The 17018-nt window shown below is 39.1% G+C and overlaps 1 protein-coding gene across 4 annotated transcripts in view; it reads right to left on the reverse strand.

Moving 5' to 3' along the window:
- Positions 1–17018, reverse strand: part of CPED1 (cadherin like and PC-esterase domain containing 1) — a 150447-nt gene that overhangs the window by 113004 nt on the left and 20425 nt on the right. For all 4 annotated transcript variants that reach the window (XM_080590755.1, XM_080590754.1, XM_080590753.1 and 1 more), the window contains 2 exons: positions 2943–3049; positions 966–1041 (listed from right to left, as the gene is read on the reverse strand). In XM_080590755.1, coding sequence (XP_080446881.1) covers positions 966–1041; positions 2943–3049 — 183 coding nt within the window. The remainder of the gene's footprint in view (positions 1–965; positions 1042–2942; positions 3050–17018) is intronic.

The following is a 17018-nucleotide window of genomic DNA, read 5'->3' on the forward strand; positions in this document are numbered from 1 at the left end:
TAAATGGTTAAATGAGACATGATGAATCCTTCCTTTATGTCTTAAATCTAAACTATATATTTATAAAAGGAGAAGAAGGCAAGGCAAGGCAATCAAACTGAGCAATCTTATATATATATACATCTGCCAAACAAAGCTAAATACTAATGGAATAAATGTGTGGTTGGTTATTGCTGGATTTAAAAAAAAAAAAAAAAGCAAAGTTTATATAATGAAGGTAGATCATAAATCCAAAATAACATCAATGCTGGATGTTTAGTGATGCAACTGAGACCAGAATGTGTCCCTCTGTAGTTTTGTCCAGTTTCTATTTGAAGCTGAATTTTACCCATAGTAAATTAGAATTCTCTGGCAACTGGCCCATAACCTTTGAACTTTTCTGGCTGATGATTCTGTTTGATAGTGTCTCTGCCCATGGCAGGGGGGTTGGAATTAGATGATCTTTATGGTCCCTTCCAACCCAAACCATTCTATGATACTATGATCTTAATACACAAAGGGTTTTTATGAGTAAACTGTATCTGGACTGGAACCAAACTCTAACACCAACTCCTTCTCTGTACCACAGCATTTTTTTAAAGCTGAACAAACATATTACATTGAACCCAGAGCTTTGAAGTGTAAACACTAATACACTATATTAACACAAAATAGTCCTAAAATAAGACTCTTATAGCCAAATTATATTCTGCAGAGTGCCGTGGCTAAACAATGCAATGTTTTAAACTGAAAAGATACTACAAAACTGCTATTTGTATTTAAGTGGTGTCTGAAATGGATTATCATTCCTGTCTCATTTTTACTTTTTTTCTTCTTACTTTTTTTACCTTTTTTTTTTTCTCCCTATGCATTTATGACTAAAACCACAAAGGAATTATAAGCCTGACAGTCTCATTTCAGAGACTTACTGTGATGACTACTAAAAGACCTTCACCCCTTATGCATATATGAGGAAATTAAGTTACCTGAAAAGGCTTTTGTTATCTGGCACAATCCCTCTTTTCTGCAAAGGAAACGCTGAATTTCTGGAAGTAGGTTTACCTGTACATTTAAAAAAAAAAAAAAAAAAAAGCTTTAATGATTTCATTCAGACAATAGCTACTTTTTTTTTTTTTTCCTTTTATTTTCCTGGATTCTTCAATGGTTTCATGTTTAATTTATCAGGGACTCTTCAGGCACAAAAATCCTGTCAGTTTTACAACATTTCCATCCCTGTAACATAGAATAATGAATGTAAAGTATGGACTATTCCTCCATGGCCATCACACAACAAAATTTCAGATTTATGTCTCTCCTCTTGGCTGCTGAGTTTTTATCCCTTCTCTGCCCTCCTTTTTAGTTTCTGCAGCTTCTCTGTCCTCTGCTGGTTATCAATCTCTGTCTCTCACTGCACAGAAATAGCCTCCTGAATTTCTGTGCTTGGGAACAGTGGTAAGCTAACATAACTAAGCCATATCCAGGCTCTGCAACAAAGAACTGTGTTGCACTGTGGTATGGACATGCTGGCTGCAAAGAATGTTAGGCCAATATTTAAAGTTATCCAGAGATATGGGCCATCTGGTTTAGGTCCCTGCTGTGCTGCAGACTTCCTGATGGAACCTGGACAATTCCTTTGATCACCTCATGTCTCAGTTATCCATGTGTGAAACTTCTGGACATCGCAGAGTGCTGTAAAGATTATTATATAAGGCTCAGATACAGCAGTATGCATAGAATGAGCAAAATGCAGTTTGCAGAAGCCTGAGAGGTTTTATGATCTGAGACCTGAAATCAAAGCATCTGTGTTTCTAGCAAACTGGAGTTGCTATAATATTTTCATCTGGATATACCAAGATAGCATACTCTGTCCCAGGGAACCCCAATGTACATACTCCTATCTCAGACTTCAGTGGACATGACAGTGGCTTTTTGGATACTTATGAACTCAATACCTGCACTAAATGCTTTTTTAAAGTAGCTCCATTTCTCCCAGTCTCTCAGGTCAGAGTCTTGCTGTTATTATCTATGCTGTTTTACTTGAATCCTAAGACAAAATGCGTCTATAGTTTGGTTTCACTTTTTTTTTTTTTTTTTCCAAAGATCTCGGTTTAAATCACTTATATATTTTCACTAACAGGCCAGGTATTTGTTTAGACATTTGCATATCTGAGTTACCTAAATCAGACCCACGATATGGTCAAGTGAAAAAAAAAAAAAGCAATCCTGAAAATACATAGAATTATTGGCACCATTGTTCCTTTTGACTGTGAGTAAACTGATTGCTGTGCCAGAGCAAAGAACTCTTGTGAAGGCCCTGGAGGGTGACACCAGTCCAGCTTAAACATTATCAATTGTAGGTGTATTGTCACTGTTTGAAGAGGTGCCTGAATTATATTTACAAGTAGCAATTATGTTAGATAAAACTCAGGAGTGATACAAACTGTGAAGCCTAAATTTGTCCAGCTTTATCTTCTGCCTGTGTTATTATTCTAAAATATTGTATGCATTTGCTAATTGTTTCTCCTCGTTTCTAAATTTTCTTTTTCAAATGGAGTACTTATTTAAATTTCCTTTAACTTCTGTAGATGCTTTTGATGCCTGTCATTCTGTTTAGGGTGGTCAAGAATGAAGTTCAAGCTAAAGAAGAGAAAAGCAAAACTTAACAAACAGTTGTAACAATTTTCATTCAATTTACATTGAAATGCTGACATCCAAAATGACATATTATGTCCAAATGAGAAACTGCTTTTGATCTCTGGATGATATATAAAGAATGAATTGTTCGTATGTGACAAGCATTTTTCAGTAGGTAGGAACTTGAAAAAAAATTTTTATAGCTGTTCAACCAAGCTCATGCAGTGTAAAATGAGTATTAGATACATTTCTTTTTGTGAGCGGTTGCTGAAAATTTGGGCTAGCCCTGTGCCCTCATTCCCACAAAGGATAACACAATAATTTCATACCTTTTGGAATAACTCTAGATGATGCAAGTCATCTCTTTGAATGCAGCTAGTACCATCATTTTTTCTGGAAGATAAGCAGATCAGAAGATCCCAAGGGCTTATGCCACCTATCAGGAATGAAAAGAAGCATACTGAGAAAGAAAATATCATGCAATTTGAACAAAAGATACTTCGAGCAGAATCCTGAGGAACAGCAAATTGTTGGAGTGCTAAGTACATGAACAGTTACAGGTGGCAAAGGGGAAAATGACATTTTCACTACCAGGCTTTGTATATATATTTAGGGATTTCACAGTTGGCACCTCCAGTTATATCTGAGACAATTACTGACAGCTACCAATGTCCAGTCCCCTGGTGTCTGATCTGAGATGAAAGAAATCACCTGTTTAGTTTCAGAAATTAAAAAGTTGAACAACATGGTGCTGCTTTAATCTGTTCTTTTTTTTCTGAACTCCCCAGTACTGCACAATATGCAATATGATCTTCTGTGTTCTTTCATTATTGGGAAGCAAATTTTACAGGAATTAAGATTGGTCATGCTATTGCAAACTGCAGGAACTGCTAGTCTGAATTCTGGCGTAGCAGCTTCCTAAATATTAGATAATAGATTACCAACATGTAGAACTGGTGCACATGAGGAAATCAAGTTGCACTGAGCAAATAGTTAGATTCTGTGTCACTGATTCTTCTTTTTTTTGGGATGAAGCTGACCTGTGAGACCACAGGGTTCTATTTTCAGGAAACAAGCAACACTGGAACCAGAGACAACTGCCTGAAGGAAAGGCAAAACTCATTAATTTTACCAATTAAACACCGTTATAGGCTAGACACAAATAGGTCTTGGAGTCTGCCCATACTGCAGCGTGTGATGTGGTGTAGAAAAGCCAATGTAGCTTGAAACTAGCTTGGTCAGCTCCCTGAAGTGTTTTTGTTTGTTTGTTTATTTGTTTTGTATATAGCCTTTGTAATCTGAACTAGTTAGAGATGGTGGTATTTCTGAAAATATTAATGGAATCACTATATCTCTTGAGGACACCAGAAATTAAGTAAATTGTAAACCATTTCAGTGACAGGATGACCAAAGCATCTTGTAAAGCATCCACGGCAGGGTACAACATTTGGTCAAAGATCTTTACAGGACAGCTATTTCAGTAATTAGTTGATTGGTTCTTTTTCCTAAGATTACACGTATTTTATTTAATTTCTAAGATATCCACCTATAATACCTTCCTAATCGTATAAGATTACCTCTTAATTTGGTCCCACTGACAGCTCACAGAGATATTTATTTTGGCTGATTTCCCTCTCTAAAATGTATTTTTTCCTATCCTAGTCACAGTGACAAACACAAAACTGGATGAAGATTTTACTTATGGAGAGTTAACACTCAATTTACATTAAGTACAGTAATGAACTGGTGGTGCAGAATGGGCCTAGGTTTATGGAATTAGCCATCACATTTTAATGTTTATAAGCCGTGCTACAAAGCTGAAGAGATGAATTTTATGTACATTGCATCCATTACTGTAAAGAAATCTTGAATTTCACATTACAAGAACTAGTATTATGGTACAAAAATAATTAAGGTATGTGAAATTTACACACGGCAGATTCACTACATAATCCTTTGTGAAAGAAACATTCAAAAAACTGCAGGTTGATAAAGACAGCACAGATGGCAAATAAAGCATTGAAAAAACATACAAGCTAATACTTCATTCAGTGCAAAAGACTGACAGTGTAAACAACCTACTCGATGGTCTTAACAAGGTATGTAATTACCAGATAAGCAAAACATTATGCCTTTGACTAGTAAACACCTTTGAATAAATCATTATAATTACATACAAAGCACAATGTCTTGCAGTGTGCAAATTGAAAGGGTGCTGGAGGGAACTCTATTTCTCAGAAGTACTTCACTTCCTTCCTGTGTTTATTGCTATGCATCCTGGCCAGGAATGAATTTGATCCCTGACTCCAAAGGATTCGCTGCACTGTGTATCATTTGCCCTTAGGACACAGCAGAGTGATCGATATGAATGCACCAAAGAAAACAAAGGAAAAAGGGCCCTCTGACCTAGCTCATTTCTGAATCAGTGCCCGGGACGTAGAGCAGATAGCTGCTAGGAACAATTTTTCAGGATGGGTTGAATGCCTGCCACTATTTGTGTTTTCTATTTAAAGTAATTAGACATCTAGCCAGTTACTTCAGTACAGAACAATCAGAACTGAAACATTCCTATTTTTAGAAAGCAGGAGACTTCCTATTAGGAAAACAATGTGCACCTAGTGCTGTCTCCCACATTCAGGCTAACAGAACACTCAGACTTTTATTTAATTGTATCAATATATTTCTAATGAATTGCACCTGAAAAAAAAAATCGTGGAAAACAAAACTAAAAGGCATGTGTTATAAGCCTCATTTAGCTCTAGAACTGACCCTTCCATGAAAGGAGCTCAGACTTTGCCTGTGTCATTTCTCACACAGCTTAACTTTTATTAGAAAATGAACACCTGTAATCAGGAGACCGTGAGTCTGTCTTCCTTCTACAAATTTGACAATTATAATCCTATATCTAAGCAAAAAATTGCTAGCATTCTTAGTATTTCAGTAATACCAAATGGGCCAAGCAAAGTATCCCAAGGTGTCATGCACTGTAGTTTATCACAGAAGATCCTTTTCATAGAAATGACAACTAAAAGAAAGCAAGATACATTGTGTGAGCTAGAACAGTCTGCAATAAAAGAGAAAGGAAGCACAGAGGTGACAGTAATAACACAAGACATCTACATGGAAAACCTCATGTTTCAATATGTTTTAGAGAAGAAGAAACATTAATTCATTTAAAATTATTCCATCTTCATTGTACACAGTGTTTTGATAATTTCCCATAGACTTCATATCACAAGTGGGCTTTGAGAGGACATTTGAAGTATTTCTACAATATAACTGCTAATAATTTGCATGAAGGTTTTTCCACGTAAGAGGTTTTGTCTACAGTTACTGAAATCTCTAGTAAAAATTCAGTCTACTGAAATTCAGTAAACTAGTGGAGCTCAGCATGCAGTAGCAGTAGATCGGTTAAGGAATGTGATGTCCCACCTCATGGTGATGATCTTTACTGCCTTGTATTACTTTGCATTTGCAGTGGGCAAGCAGGAGAATGGTAACTTCTGAAGACAAGAAGTTACAATAGTCTGTTCATCCCTTCTCTGAGCATCTTTTTGAACCAAAATTTTTGTGTTCAGCCTGTTAATAAAGGCCTTGCCTACAAAAGGAGTGTTCATTCACAGAATTACATCTCACTATAAAGGTAAAATGATGCTAATGAGGATTTGGCTTATGCTGGCAGCATGATGTGATGCTTGGGCACCACAATATAAGAAGGACATAAAGCTATTAGAGATCATCCAAAGGAGGACAACAAAGACAGTGAAGGGCCTAGAGGATAGGACGTATGAGGAGCAGCTGAGGTCCCTGGGTTTGCTCAGCCCAGAGCAGAGCAGGCTGAGGGGAGGCCTCATGGCGGCCTGCAGCTCCCTCACGAGGGGAGCGGAGGGGCAGGCGCTGAGCTCTGCTCTCTGGGGACAGCGACAGGACCCGAGGGCACGGCATGGAGCTGGGACAGGGGAGGGTCAGGCTGGGTGTTAGGGAAAGGTTCTGCACCCAGAGGGTGGTCGGGCACTGGGACAGGCTCCTCAGGACAGTGGTCACAGCACCAGAGCTCAAGAAGCACTTGGACAGTGCTCTCAGACAGATGGTCTGATTTTTGGGTGTTCCTGTGTGGAGCCAGGAGTTGGACTCTGTGATCCTTGGGGCTCCCCTCCAGCTCAGGTTATTCTATGATTCTGTGATTCTATTCATCCATCTTTTTCCATCTCTTTCACCCTCCTGTCCTCTAAATTACACAAATGATACTAATAAGACTTTAATTTTGCCAATATACCTCTCTAAATGAGAATCCTCTCCCAAGCAGGGTTAATATCACAAAGAAATCACATCCTCTGAGGAATTCAACTGACACACGAAAAGATCTAGCTCTTCTACAGAGCCAGATCTAAACACCTGCACAGAACTGATGTAAAAGCTGCAGCATCAGTTTACATATTTACATTTGTGTAACTTTAGGTGGAGGCTGTGCCTAGAAATTGTCCAACTAAACTCAGCAACAAACCCAGCAAGACCATAACATCCTGAATTTTCAATAGAAGTGACAGCATTCTTAGAGCAACTTACTGGTTAAAATGGAAACTTAAAAGATTGAGTAGGCAAATGTAGCAGTCTTTGTAGCTCTGTCTTGCAGTTCCAGCTTAAAAAGTGTTTGTGTACCTCAGATGCACATCTCATGTATACCTGAGAACTGTATACTTGCATTGATAATCCAAGAACAAGTAGTACAGCGGTCTGTAAGACACCAACTCACTGTGACCACCTTTACTTACTTACTCATCTTAATCAGACAAAGTACATGCTATACAATTCAAAGAGCAATAAGTTTGAATTGAAAATCAACACAATGTATAAATTAAATTTTTAATCAAGATACCATTGTTTAAATTGGCTTTTACTCTGACATATTACTTGGAATAATTAAAATGGTTAATTCAAAAAAACAACTTAATAGATAACAATCTAAGGAGAAAAACAAACATGTTTTTACCAGCAGTGGGAATGCAGAGACCAATAAAAACAGTTAGCTTTTCTAAAAAAATATTCCGCAGAGAGTTTTTGTCTTCTGCTGTCATAAATCTCAGTGAACAGAAATAAAATGAGGATTTAGTGGGGTTTTAAACTTAAAGCATACACATTTTACAGATCAACTTCAAGAATTTCTGGAGGTGAATGCAGATTTCTAAAATGAAGTAATCTTTTTCCTAACTTTGAAATTAAAACGTTATCCCCACAGGCTATGGCACTGGAGTAATAATTTTGCAGGAAACTTGGGAAATGCATGCTTAAAATTCCACGGAGTTTTAATCTTCTGTGTGCATGCACAGAAAAATATTCTTTGATTTAATCAAGTGAATAAGTTTCATCTCAATACCACAGATTGAAATTTCATTTTTTAGTGTTAAGGTCCCCATCCTGAATTTTGAAATGAATGAACTTTGAAAATCAAATACATTTTTCATCGTTTATGCTTGTCTTTCTGTACTTCATTTAAGCTGGGAAATGAAAAGGCCAGTCAGCTTTATTTTTATTTTAGTTTCTAGTCAATTTGCAATTTTGCACTCTCTTGCCACCATCACTATTAAAAATAACCAATTTATAAGCAGTACAGGATAATAAGATAAGAAACAGCCAAGAAACATTGGTTTGTCAAGAACACATCACATAAAACCAGTTTAATTTCTTCTGATGGAGTAACTGATTTAGTGAATAAAGAGGAAATAGTAGCAATGAAACAATTTGACTTCAATAAGTCTTTTGACAGTGTTTCCACATAACTTAAGGTGAGTGCATAGTTATTTGAAAAAATAAAATCTACAGTGTCACAGTGGATATTTTTGCAGCAGAACTTCAGAAGTCCCCACTGTACACTTAGTTATATTCAAATTTTTCATTAACAAATTGAATGATGGAATAGCAAGCGTATTTATAGATAGCAAATGACACCAGGTTTAGAGGAAGAATAAGCACTTTGGAAAACATGATCAGAATTCAAAATGATTTTGATAAATTACCTCAATTCAACCTGAGGAAATTCAAAACAAGTTCAAAGTGACATAATTCAGACGGAAAAATCAGATGGACAGATACAAATGGCCAGAGAGCACTACTGCAGAAAAGGGCCAGATTCATAAACTGTATTTGTATCAACAATATAATACCGTTGTAAAAAAGACAAATAACCTTTGAGTTGTTGGTAAAGATTTATGGGGACTGAAAGAGCTGAATTTCCTCCCTAAGCATTGTAGTTTGAATTTATTCCATGCCATGCAGAATTCTAAATAATAGAGACCTTTTCATTACAATTGTAACCTTGCAGACATCACGAGCTGCAACCAAACCTGGTTATGAATGCTATATACAAGAAACAGGAGGCAACAAGAAATGGGAGGTGACCATTCTGCTCCAGTCGGCGTTGGTCACATCCCACCAGTAACACTGTTCCCCAGTTTTGGAAAGCATGGTTTCGGTGAAGGGTTACAAGAACCACATAGGTTTTGGAACACCTTGTACTGGTTCTGGATGGGATGGAGTTTATCTTCCTAGCAGCCAATATGGTGCAGTGATTTAGATTTGTGCCTAAAACAGTGTGAAAATATGCCAATGTTTTATCTGCTTCTGAGCAGAGCTTGCACAGTGCCAGTGCCCCCTCTGTTTCTCACTTTGACCCCCAGTGAGTAGGCTGGGAGTGGGCAGGAGGCTGGCAGGGGACACAGCTGGGAAAGCTGACCCCAGCTGACCAAAGGGATGCTCCATACCACATAACCTCCAGTTATATATATATATATACCAGTTATATATATATATACTCCAGTTTTATATATATATATACATATATATATATATATACCACATAACCTCCAGTTCCAGAGAAATGGCTGGGCATCGTTCTCCTTGTGGGAAGTGATGAGTGATTGCCTTTTGCATCACTTTTATTCCTCCCACACCATTTTTTTCCCCCTTTCACTTACTAAACTGTCTTTATCTTGTTTTTGCTTTTCTGATTGACTCCCCCATTCTGCTGCAGTGGGAGGGAAGGAGTGGCTGCTGGGTGCTCAGTTGCTGTCCGGGGTAAATCCATCACACACTTGAACCATGATGAAGATCAAAAGAATTTTTTTTTTGGATGTTTTCTCTAAAATCAGGTAAAGGAGATAGGAGATGTCTTTCTCACAGAATAAATATTTACTTACCTGAAATCAATTGTCCTCTCTAATTCACAGTAAAGATTATATAAAGAAAAATTTCTAAGTGCAAGAATGAAGTACTGGAATAAGTTACTTTAGGTGGCTATAGAACTTCTGCCAAGGGAAATCCTGGGATTTATACATGACATATTTTTAAAAGAATTTCCCTTCTGCTCTATTTGAAACATATTTTCAGGCAACTCTATGCTGTATGGACTTGAAAACAAGTTTTTCAGAAAGAAGTATTCTTTCAGGTTATAAAATATTAAACAATACAAACATATTTTTGGCATGTTGAAATCCTTATCTTTAAGGAAAAATACAATGATTGCAAGTTTTAGTGTCAAGTATCATGGCTCCTCATAGTCTGTAGAGGGGAAAAAAAAAAAAAAACACTGCTCCTGGACGGTCAGGGAGTACAGACTGAACTGAGTTTGGTGAGGAAGCACTTACTTATGGAAGTAGCTGTTTGTGCACAAATCCAGATTTGCAATGACAGACCGAAACATCTTACAAAGCAGGCTGCAGCCCTGCAATATAATCAGTTTATAGGGAGCCAACAATTTGGTAGTCAAGAGTATAGAGTAGAAGAGCTACCAGATGTCTGAAAGACAAAATTAAAGCCTTGTTGCCTGCCTCTCTACACTAGGCTGAATTTTATGTCCCCCAGCATCTCACAGGGCAGCAGCATTAGGCAGGCTGTTTGGGGGATGTGGGAATTCCACACCTCTGAAGATCTGAGCTTGACTGAAAGCACTCCAGGGGAAAATATCCTTTGAAGCCTATTTCTGGTTATGGCAGCTCAGCCGTCTCACTTGTGTAAAGATCAGAATGCTGATTGTTGGACTGAATGCTTTCTCTTTGTTAATAATCTGGGATTTAAAAAGATTTTAGTGTCCCTGTTTTGTGTGTTGGGCTCTTCCTAAAAGAATGTCTCATCTCTAGGTTTTCAGGAATTAAAGAATTAGTTATCTGAGGTATTTACATTTTTCTTTAAATGTGGCTCTTGATAGTCATGAGCTATCACCAGTTTGAACTCACTACCACCACAATTAAGAAATGATCACTTTGATAAGTGAAGATAGCGCAGGAAAAGATGGTCATGTTTCTGATATTTTCTGAACTGGTCTGAAAGGCAGCTGTTCATCTTTCCACGTGTAAAGCTTTCACTGTTTCACACAGCATGTTCCGTGCTACTTGTTGAGACTGACTATACTCTTCCATAATGCCCAGTAACCACCTGTTTAACTAGTCAAATTAGGCTGAAATCTTTTTACGTGTTAATTACAGTGAAATATTAGAAGTGTAAAAACCAAACCAAACCAAAACAACAACAACAAAAAACACTCTATGTATGAGGCTGAGATTGTTAGACACAGTCAGTTCATTCACGAAATACTTTGTATGGGTGCTGTATAGATGCCAGGGAAAGGCTAGAGGAATCCTGAGGACAGTCATTATTCAGCCCCCTTGGGGATGATCAAGGTTTTACCTTGGCTCAGCTTTTTTTTTTTTTTTTTTGTGCAACCAAAGCGTGAACAGACTACTGGAAATAAAAGTAAGTAAAGTACATTCAATAGTTAATTTAGTCAGCTTTGGGGCAAGGAGTACTGCAGTATGTAAAACAGGTGCATTAGATGGTTCTTAGTTTATCAGGAGAGGTAGTGTCAGGCTAAGAATAATTTTCTGCTGAGTTCTATTTCAGATTGTAACTCTTGCAACCTGTATTTTTTATCATGGAATACTCTGTGAACTCAAGCTATGAAAATATGCTATTAGAATTCTTTGCGAGCTACAGTAGAGTTCAATAGCAAACAGAAGGAAAATATGTAGTCCTGACCCAATGGCAAACACATCAGGGCATTTCAAACACTCAAGCCTGTTATTCCACTTCTGTGCTTACACACAGTGCTTTGGATGAATATTCAGAGGACTCTGGAATGGTCTCCACATATGGGTACTTTCTGCACAGCAAGCCTCGGTGAAACCAAAAACATCTAGTTATCCAGTACAATATCCTCTATTTGTATGCAGGCTATAAAAGTTTACATCCCTAGCTGTTCCCAAATGCTGCAATTCTTACTCCATATGTATTTTTACACATCAGGTATGTCACCACAGACAAAGCAGCTAGACATGTTTCTCACTCAGACAAGAAAGCAGAGTGGGACTGAGACCTAACCTTCTCTGGGACAGAAGTGCTCAGTAAATAGCTAAAGCATGTAGCTGTGACAGATCTGCCACAGCTCAGCTAATCCACTTGTGTGGGTGCTTCCTTACGTGCTGTGAAGATGTAGAAGGAAACTCTCTGTCAGGAAGGCCAGATGGATATTAACCAGGCTGCTGAAGGTGGACTGGGATGAAGAGCCAGGAAAAAAATGGAAGGAGATGATGTGATATGGGGAGGGTGGAGGTCATGCAGTTGAGATATGTAGGGATTGGATTGGGATGAAGAAACTCATGGTGAGGGTAGCTCTGTAGTTAAGAAGTTATTGTCCATATGCTGCATCTGTTACAGGCAATAGCAAAACGATGTCCCCGTTCTGGTAGCAGGGCTTGGGGCTGAGCAGGAGAGGTGGCAGTGGGACACACTCTGACCAAGGACAAGAAATCAAAGCATCACCAGATTTTCGCATCAAGGACGTGGAAGGAAGAGTCTGCGCATCCCACCTCTGGGATAACCCACATCTCTTTTAAAGTGCAATTCTTTGAAAATAAACATGCAGATACATTGTAACCTTAAATAAATGGCACCAGAGGAGTGCTTCTCTGCTCTTGGCTGGTGGGAAAGAGGGGGGATCCATCCCACACCAGGAGGAAGGCCTCAGCTCCGTGCTGCATGGAGGTGCAAAGAAAAGGTTCTGCACCCAGAGGTGGTCAGGCATTGGGACAGGCTCCCCAGGGCAGTGGTCACAGCACCGAGCTGCTGGAGTTCAAGAAGCAAACACTCTCAGTAACAGTGTTCTAGAAGCAGTGCTCTTAGATATGTGATATGATTTCTTTTTATTTTATTTTATTTTTTTTTGGGTGGTCCTTTGGGGTCCAACTTAGATATTCTATGATTCTAAGGGAGAAGGAAGAGATTCATGCCTTGAGGGAGAGAAGAACTCTGCCCTGTGCAGGGAAGGGCAGAGAACCACACAGCTCCATGCAGTGAGGATGTGGGTACTCTGCTCTCCAGGCCTCAAAGGAGAAGAAGGAAGAGTTACATTCTGATCTGTGCCAAGAAAAAATCCTCTGCCTGACACAATTCCCTTTGGATAACCCTCACTGCTACTTGATCCAAGTTACTCTGACAAATAATTCTTGGGACTGCGTCCAGGAAAGAATTTAGTATCACTGTTCTGCACACCCTAAGGCAAAGTCATGTGAAAAAGCAGCATACAGTTATCAAGTGGAAGGATGCATCATGAGCAAGTGAGTCAAATGAAAGTTGAAAAGAGTGCTTGTCACGGCTTTTGAGTACCTATCAACAGCCTGCACTGTCTTCTCATAAAACTGCATTTCCAGCTCTTCCTGGCTGTGGGGATCTTGTGTGCAAGTGTGTGCCTGGGACTCTGGGTGCTGCAGCTGGAAGGGACCAGGGCTCAGAGCCCCGTGTGTCCGGGGTGGCAGCAGCCGAGCGAGGGCGGGTGGGTGAGTGAGCACTGGTGGGTAGGTGAGGCTGCAGGCACCGCCTGTGTCTGCACTGAGCACTGTGTGCACTGTGAGCACTGAGTGTGTCCCTGTGCACTGCTGTCTGCAGCCAGCCACGTGTGCGTGCACAGCCAGGGAGTGTAGGTGTGTCCATGTACGTGTGCCCCATGGGAACACATGTGCAGCATCACTGCTGGATGGAGCCGGGGCATGGAGCAGCAGCAGCCTTACCTCTGCTGGTTGCCAGATTTGGGAATCTCTAACTTGGATGAGTGTGTGAGTAGATGCTACAACAAAAGCAAGAGGTACTGATGCATCTTCGACACTGGAAGATGACCAAAGCTGCTGATTCTGCTACTCTTACAAGAAAGGGTCTGGGTGTGTAGAGAGGTGCAGGCAACAAATGGAAAGAGCTAGCAGGATGGGAAAAAACGATTCAGTGGGCAAGTTGTGCCTGGGGTGAAGGAGTTCTGCCTGAGAAAAGAAAACTGCCAGCCTGAGTATACTTTCCATCTATCCCTTCACTTCCAATTTTTCTACTAATCTTTGCCACAGGACTGAAAACCTGAGGAACCTGAACTGAGAAGCTCTCTGAATGATCACATGAGAATTCATCGTTGACTTTAATGGGAAAAAATAGCGCTAGAGCTGAGAAGATTGCCTCTTCCCTTCCATGGACATAGAGGAGACACAGGGCAAGCAGCTAAGGAGTAGATGGGTTTGTTTGTTTTAATGCCCTATCTCATTCTAATTCAAACAAGATTACAATTGCAATGTTAAAAGGATGGTGTTTGATCAACTCTGCAAGAACCCAAGACACACTTTAAAGTTTGAATGTCTGCCCTTGATCACTGCATTTACATCATTTGGGCATCCTATGACAGACAATACTCATTAATGTGTCGGATTCCTTAATACCCAAGAGGCAGGAAACGACCAAAATATTGCAAAAGAGGAACTAGGGAGCAGAGAATGGCTAAACTAAGCAGTGAGAGGACACAGGCTCAACCACTGGCCTGCAGTCATCTGCTGTGTTTGTTTTCTTCTCTCTGGGTGGCCATGCAATGCCCCAGGCATAGTTTAGGAGAAAAGCTCAAGCCTGTGACAGTTCCTGAAACCCAGCAGAGAGCAGGCCACCCTCAGTCAGAGAAAAAAAGAGTTTAGATACATGGATGTGAGCCACATGGCATCACTTGTCCTCAGGACTAGGGATTTGACTCCTTTTATTTATGAGCTAGCCAAAGCCAGAGAAGACACAACAATGCAATAATTAAGTCATGGCTAATGTGAGGGCACTTTCCAACATAGATACTGATTTCTCTGAAGCACCCTGTGCTGCCTGTCAGCTCTACTCCCCTGGCATGCCATGTGGTGGTGAAAGCAGGTGAAACGCATATCATCACGACTACCTTGCAGAGCATCCATGGAACATGAACTCTAACAAGGGAGTTAAAATTTTCTTTCCAAACATTTTAAAGAAATATAGGGTCAGACCTCTCACTTTTGAAGGTCATCAGGAAATGCCACAGTGTTATATGAGCAGAAAACATGTACTGTAACATATAGCATGTAAGTCGGACGTGCCATGGAGCTGGGTAGAGAAGGGGAAAAATCTGCTTTCTCCTACCTCACACCTCATCCTGTCACAAACTGGGCAACCTAACTGGTCTACAGTTACATTCTATACCAGTACTTTTTTCTTTCTGTTCCTAGAACTTTCTCCAAAGATCTTCTATTTTTTTTTCTAAAGCCATAACACTTAATTCCAAGAGCAAATGGGCTTAACATGTGCCAGACTCTGTATTTAAAGTCCTTGTCTTCAGCCCACTCTTTAAAGAAAATTATCTCAATTATTTTTTGTTGAAGACTGACTTCTAGAAAGCTCCCAGTGATAATTAGTGTTACTGACATTGTAAAAACTGGAGTTTTCTTTTTATAAGAGAAGCCAGATGGAAAAAAAAATTATATATTTAAATGCTAAAGTCCCATTTAGGCAGATAATTACTTCTTGATCTAGTCTAAAATAGCTGGGTCTTGCTCTTATTTTGTTTATCTACCTGTTCAACAAAATACTTGGATATGGTGATAGATTTTCTATTTTCCCTTGTTACCAAAAAAAAAAAATAAAAAAGTAGGAACAGTGGTTTTCTTCAAAATAAAGAAAAAAGTAGCTTTGCCTTCTTTTACCATTTTCCTCTAAGATTTCTTTTTTCCAAAACCTGATCAATTGAACTGTAGTCCTACTGTCAGATGTAAAATAACTGTGGTTATGCCATATTTATCTTGTTTTACACAATGTAGAAAAAAGCCCAGTACATTCTATGTACATACACATTTTTAGTAGTCGTTATAAATTAAAAATGAAACTCCTCTTTGTAGCTAAATATTTATTTTGGACAGCATTACTGCAAATGTCAGAAACAAAGTCATTACAACAATGAGCTTGTTATAGAAACACTTTATGCCTTGAATCATTTGTTTAAAGCTTTCCAAAATGCATACCATTCACCATTGAGCATGTTCTTCCCTCTGTCATAATCTGAACAAATTTTACTTAGTGAGGCACCACTGAGAAAACGCCTATTTTTTAATCTTGCTGCCAGTTAAGGTTGTTCATCTTCTTTTCAAATCCTATTCCTTTGCTACTTTTTAATCACAGTCCCTTCCATATTTTGTCCCTTTACTGTTAAAAATTGACATTGTTTTCTAAGGAAATGAGCCTGCCAAAAATGCTAGAAATTAATCACTATATTTTTTTCTTTCTAATCAATGAGGTGTCATTTTTCTGTATGAGGTGTTGTTTTTTTGTTGTTGTTGTTGTTTATGTTTTTGTTTTCCAGAAATACGAAAGCTCTTATGACCAACTGTAAACTGAGGGGTAGTTAATTCTGGTTTCTGAGTAGGTCAGAAAAGCTTCCTTTCACTTCACCATCTGTGCAAACTAGGACTACATCCAAATGGACAACCTCAGGGGCTGAGTAAAAGAATATTCAATATTCCATTGAAAAGCAACTTTGAGGGAGTATAATGACCATCAAAATGGTAGAATTATCATTCCCCTCATGAAGGAAAGGTTCCCATTTTATGAAAAATAAGCCAGTGTAGCAATATTATGGTGCATGAAATGTTCAGAAACATGTTTTAACCTGTGGGTGGCTACTGCACTTTTGATGTCTGGAACATTTTGGGGATGCAGCATTCAAAAGAACTGTCAGCTGAAAGTGGACGCAGCTGGAGAAAGTTGGAATCTGAACCTAGGAATGGAGTGGGCTGGTTGCAAATTACAGTGAAGGCACACACAGCATATAAGCTTTTTGCTTACATTTTTTTTGTTGACCCAACAAAAGCCGTGGCAGCTACAGTAAAAAACAAACAAGCAAACAAACACAAAACATGTTGGTTTGGTTTCAGAGGTATATGAATGCCTCTACCTAAAATGGGAGCACAATGATAAAAGACACCGCATTTCTCACAGCTGACCCAGGCTCACAGCCAGGGAGTGCCTCAGAAAGGGTGCACAGCTTCCAGCAGCCCAAACACTGGGCAGCACTAACGCAACAGTGCCTTGGAGAGACTACTGTG

This window comes from Anser brachyrhynchus (assembly GCF_964034855.1).
Source record: "Anser brachyrhynchus genome assembly, chromosome: 1".
NCBI classification, from domain to species: domain Eukaryota; kingdom Metazoa; phylum Chordata; class Aves; order Anseriformes; family Anatidae; genus Anser; species Anser brachyrhynchus.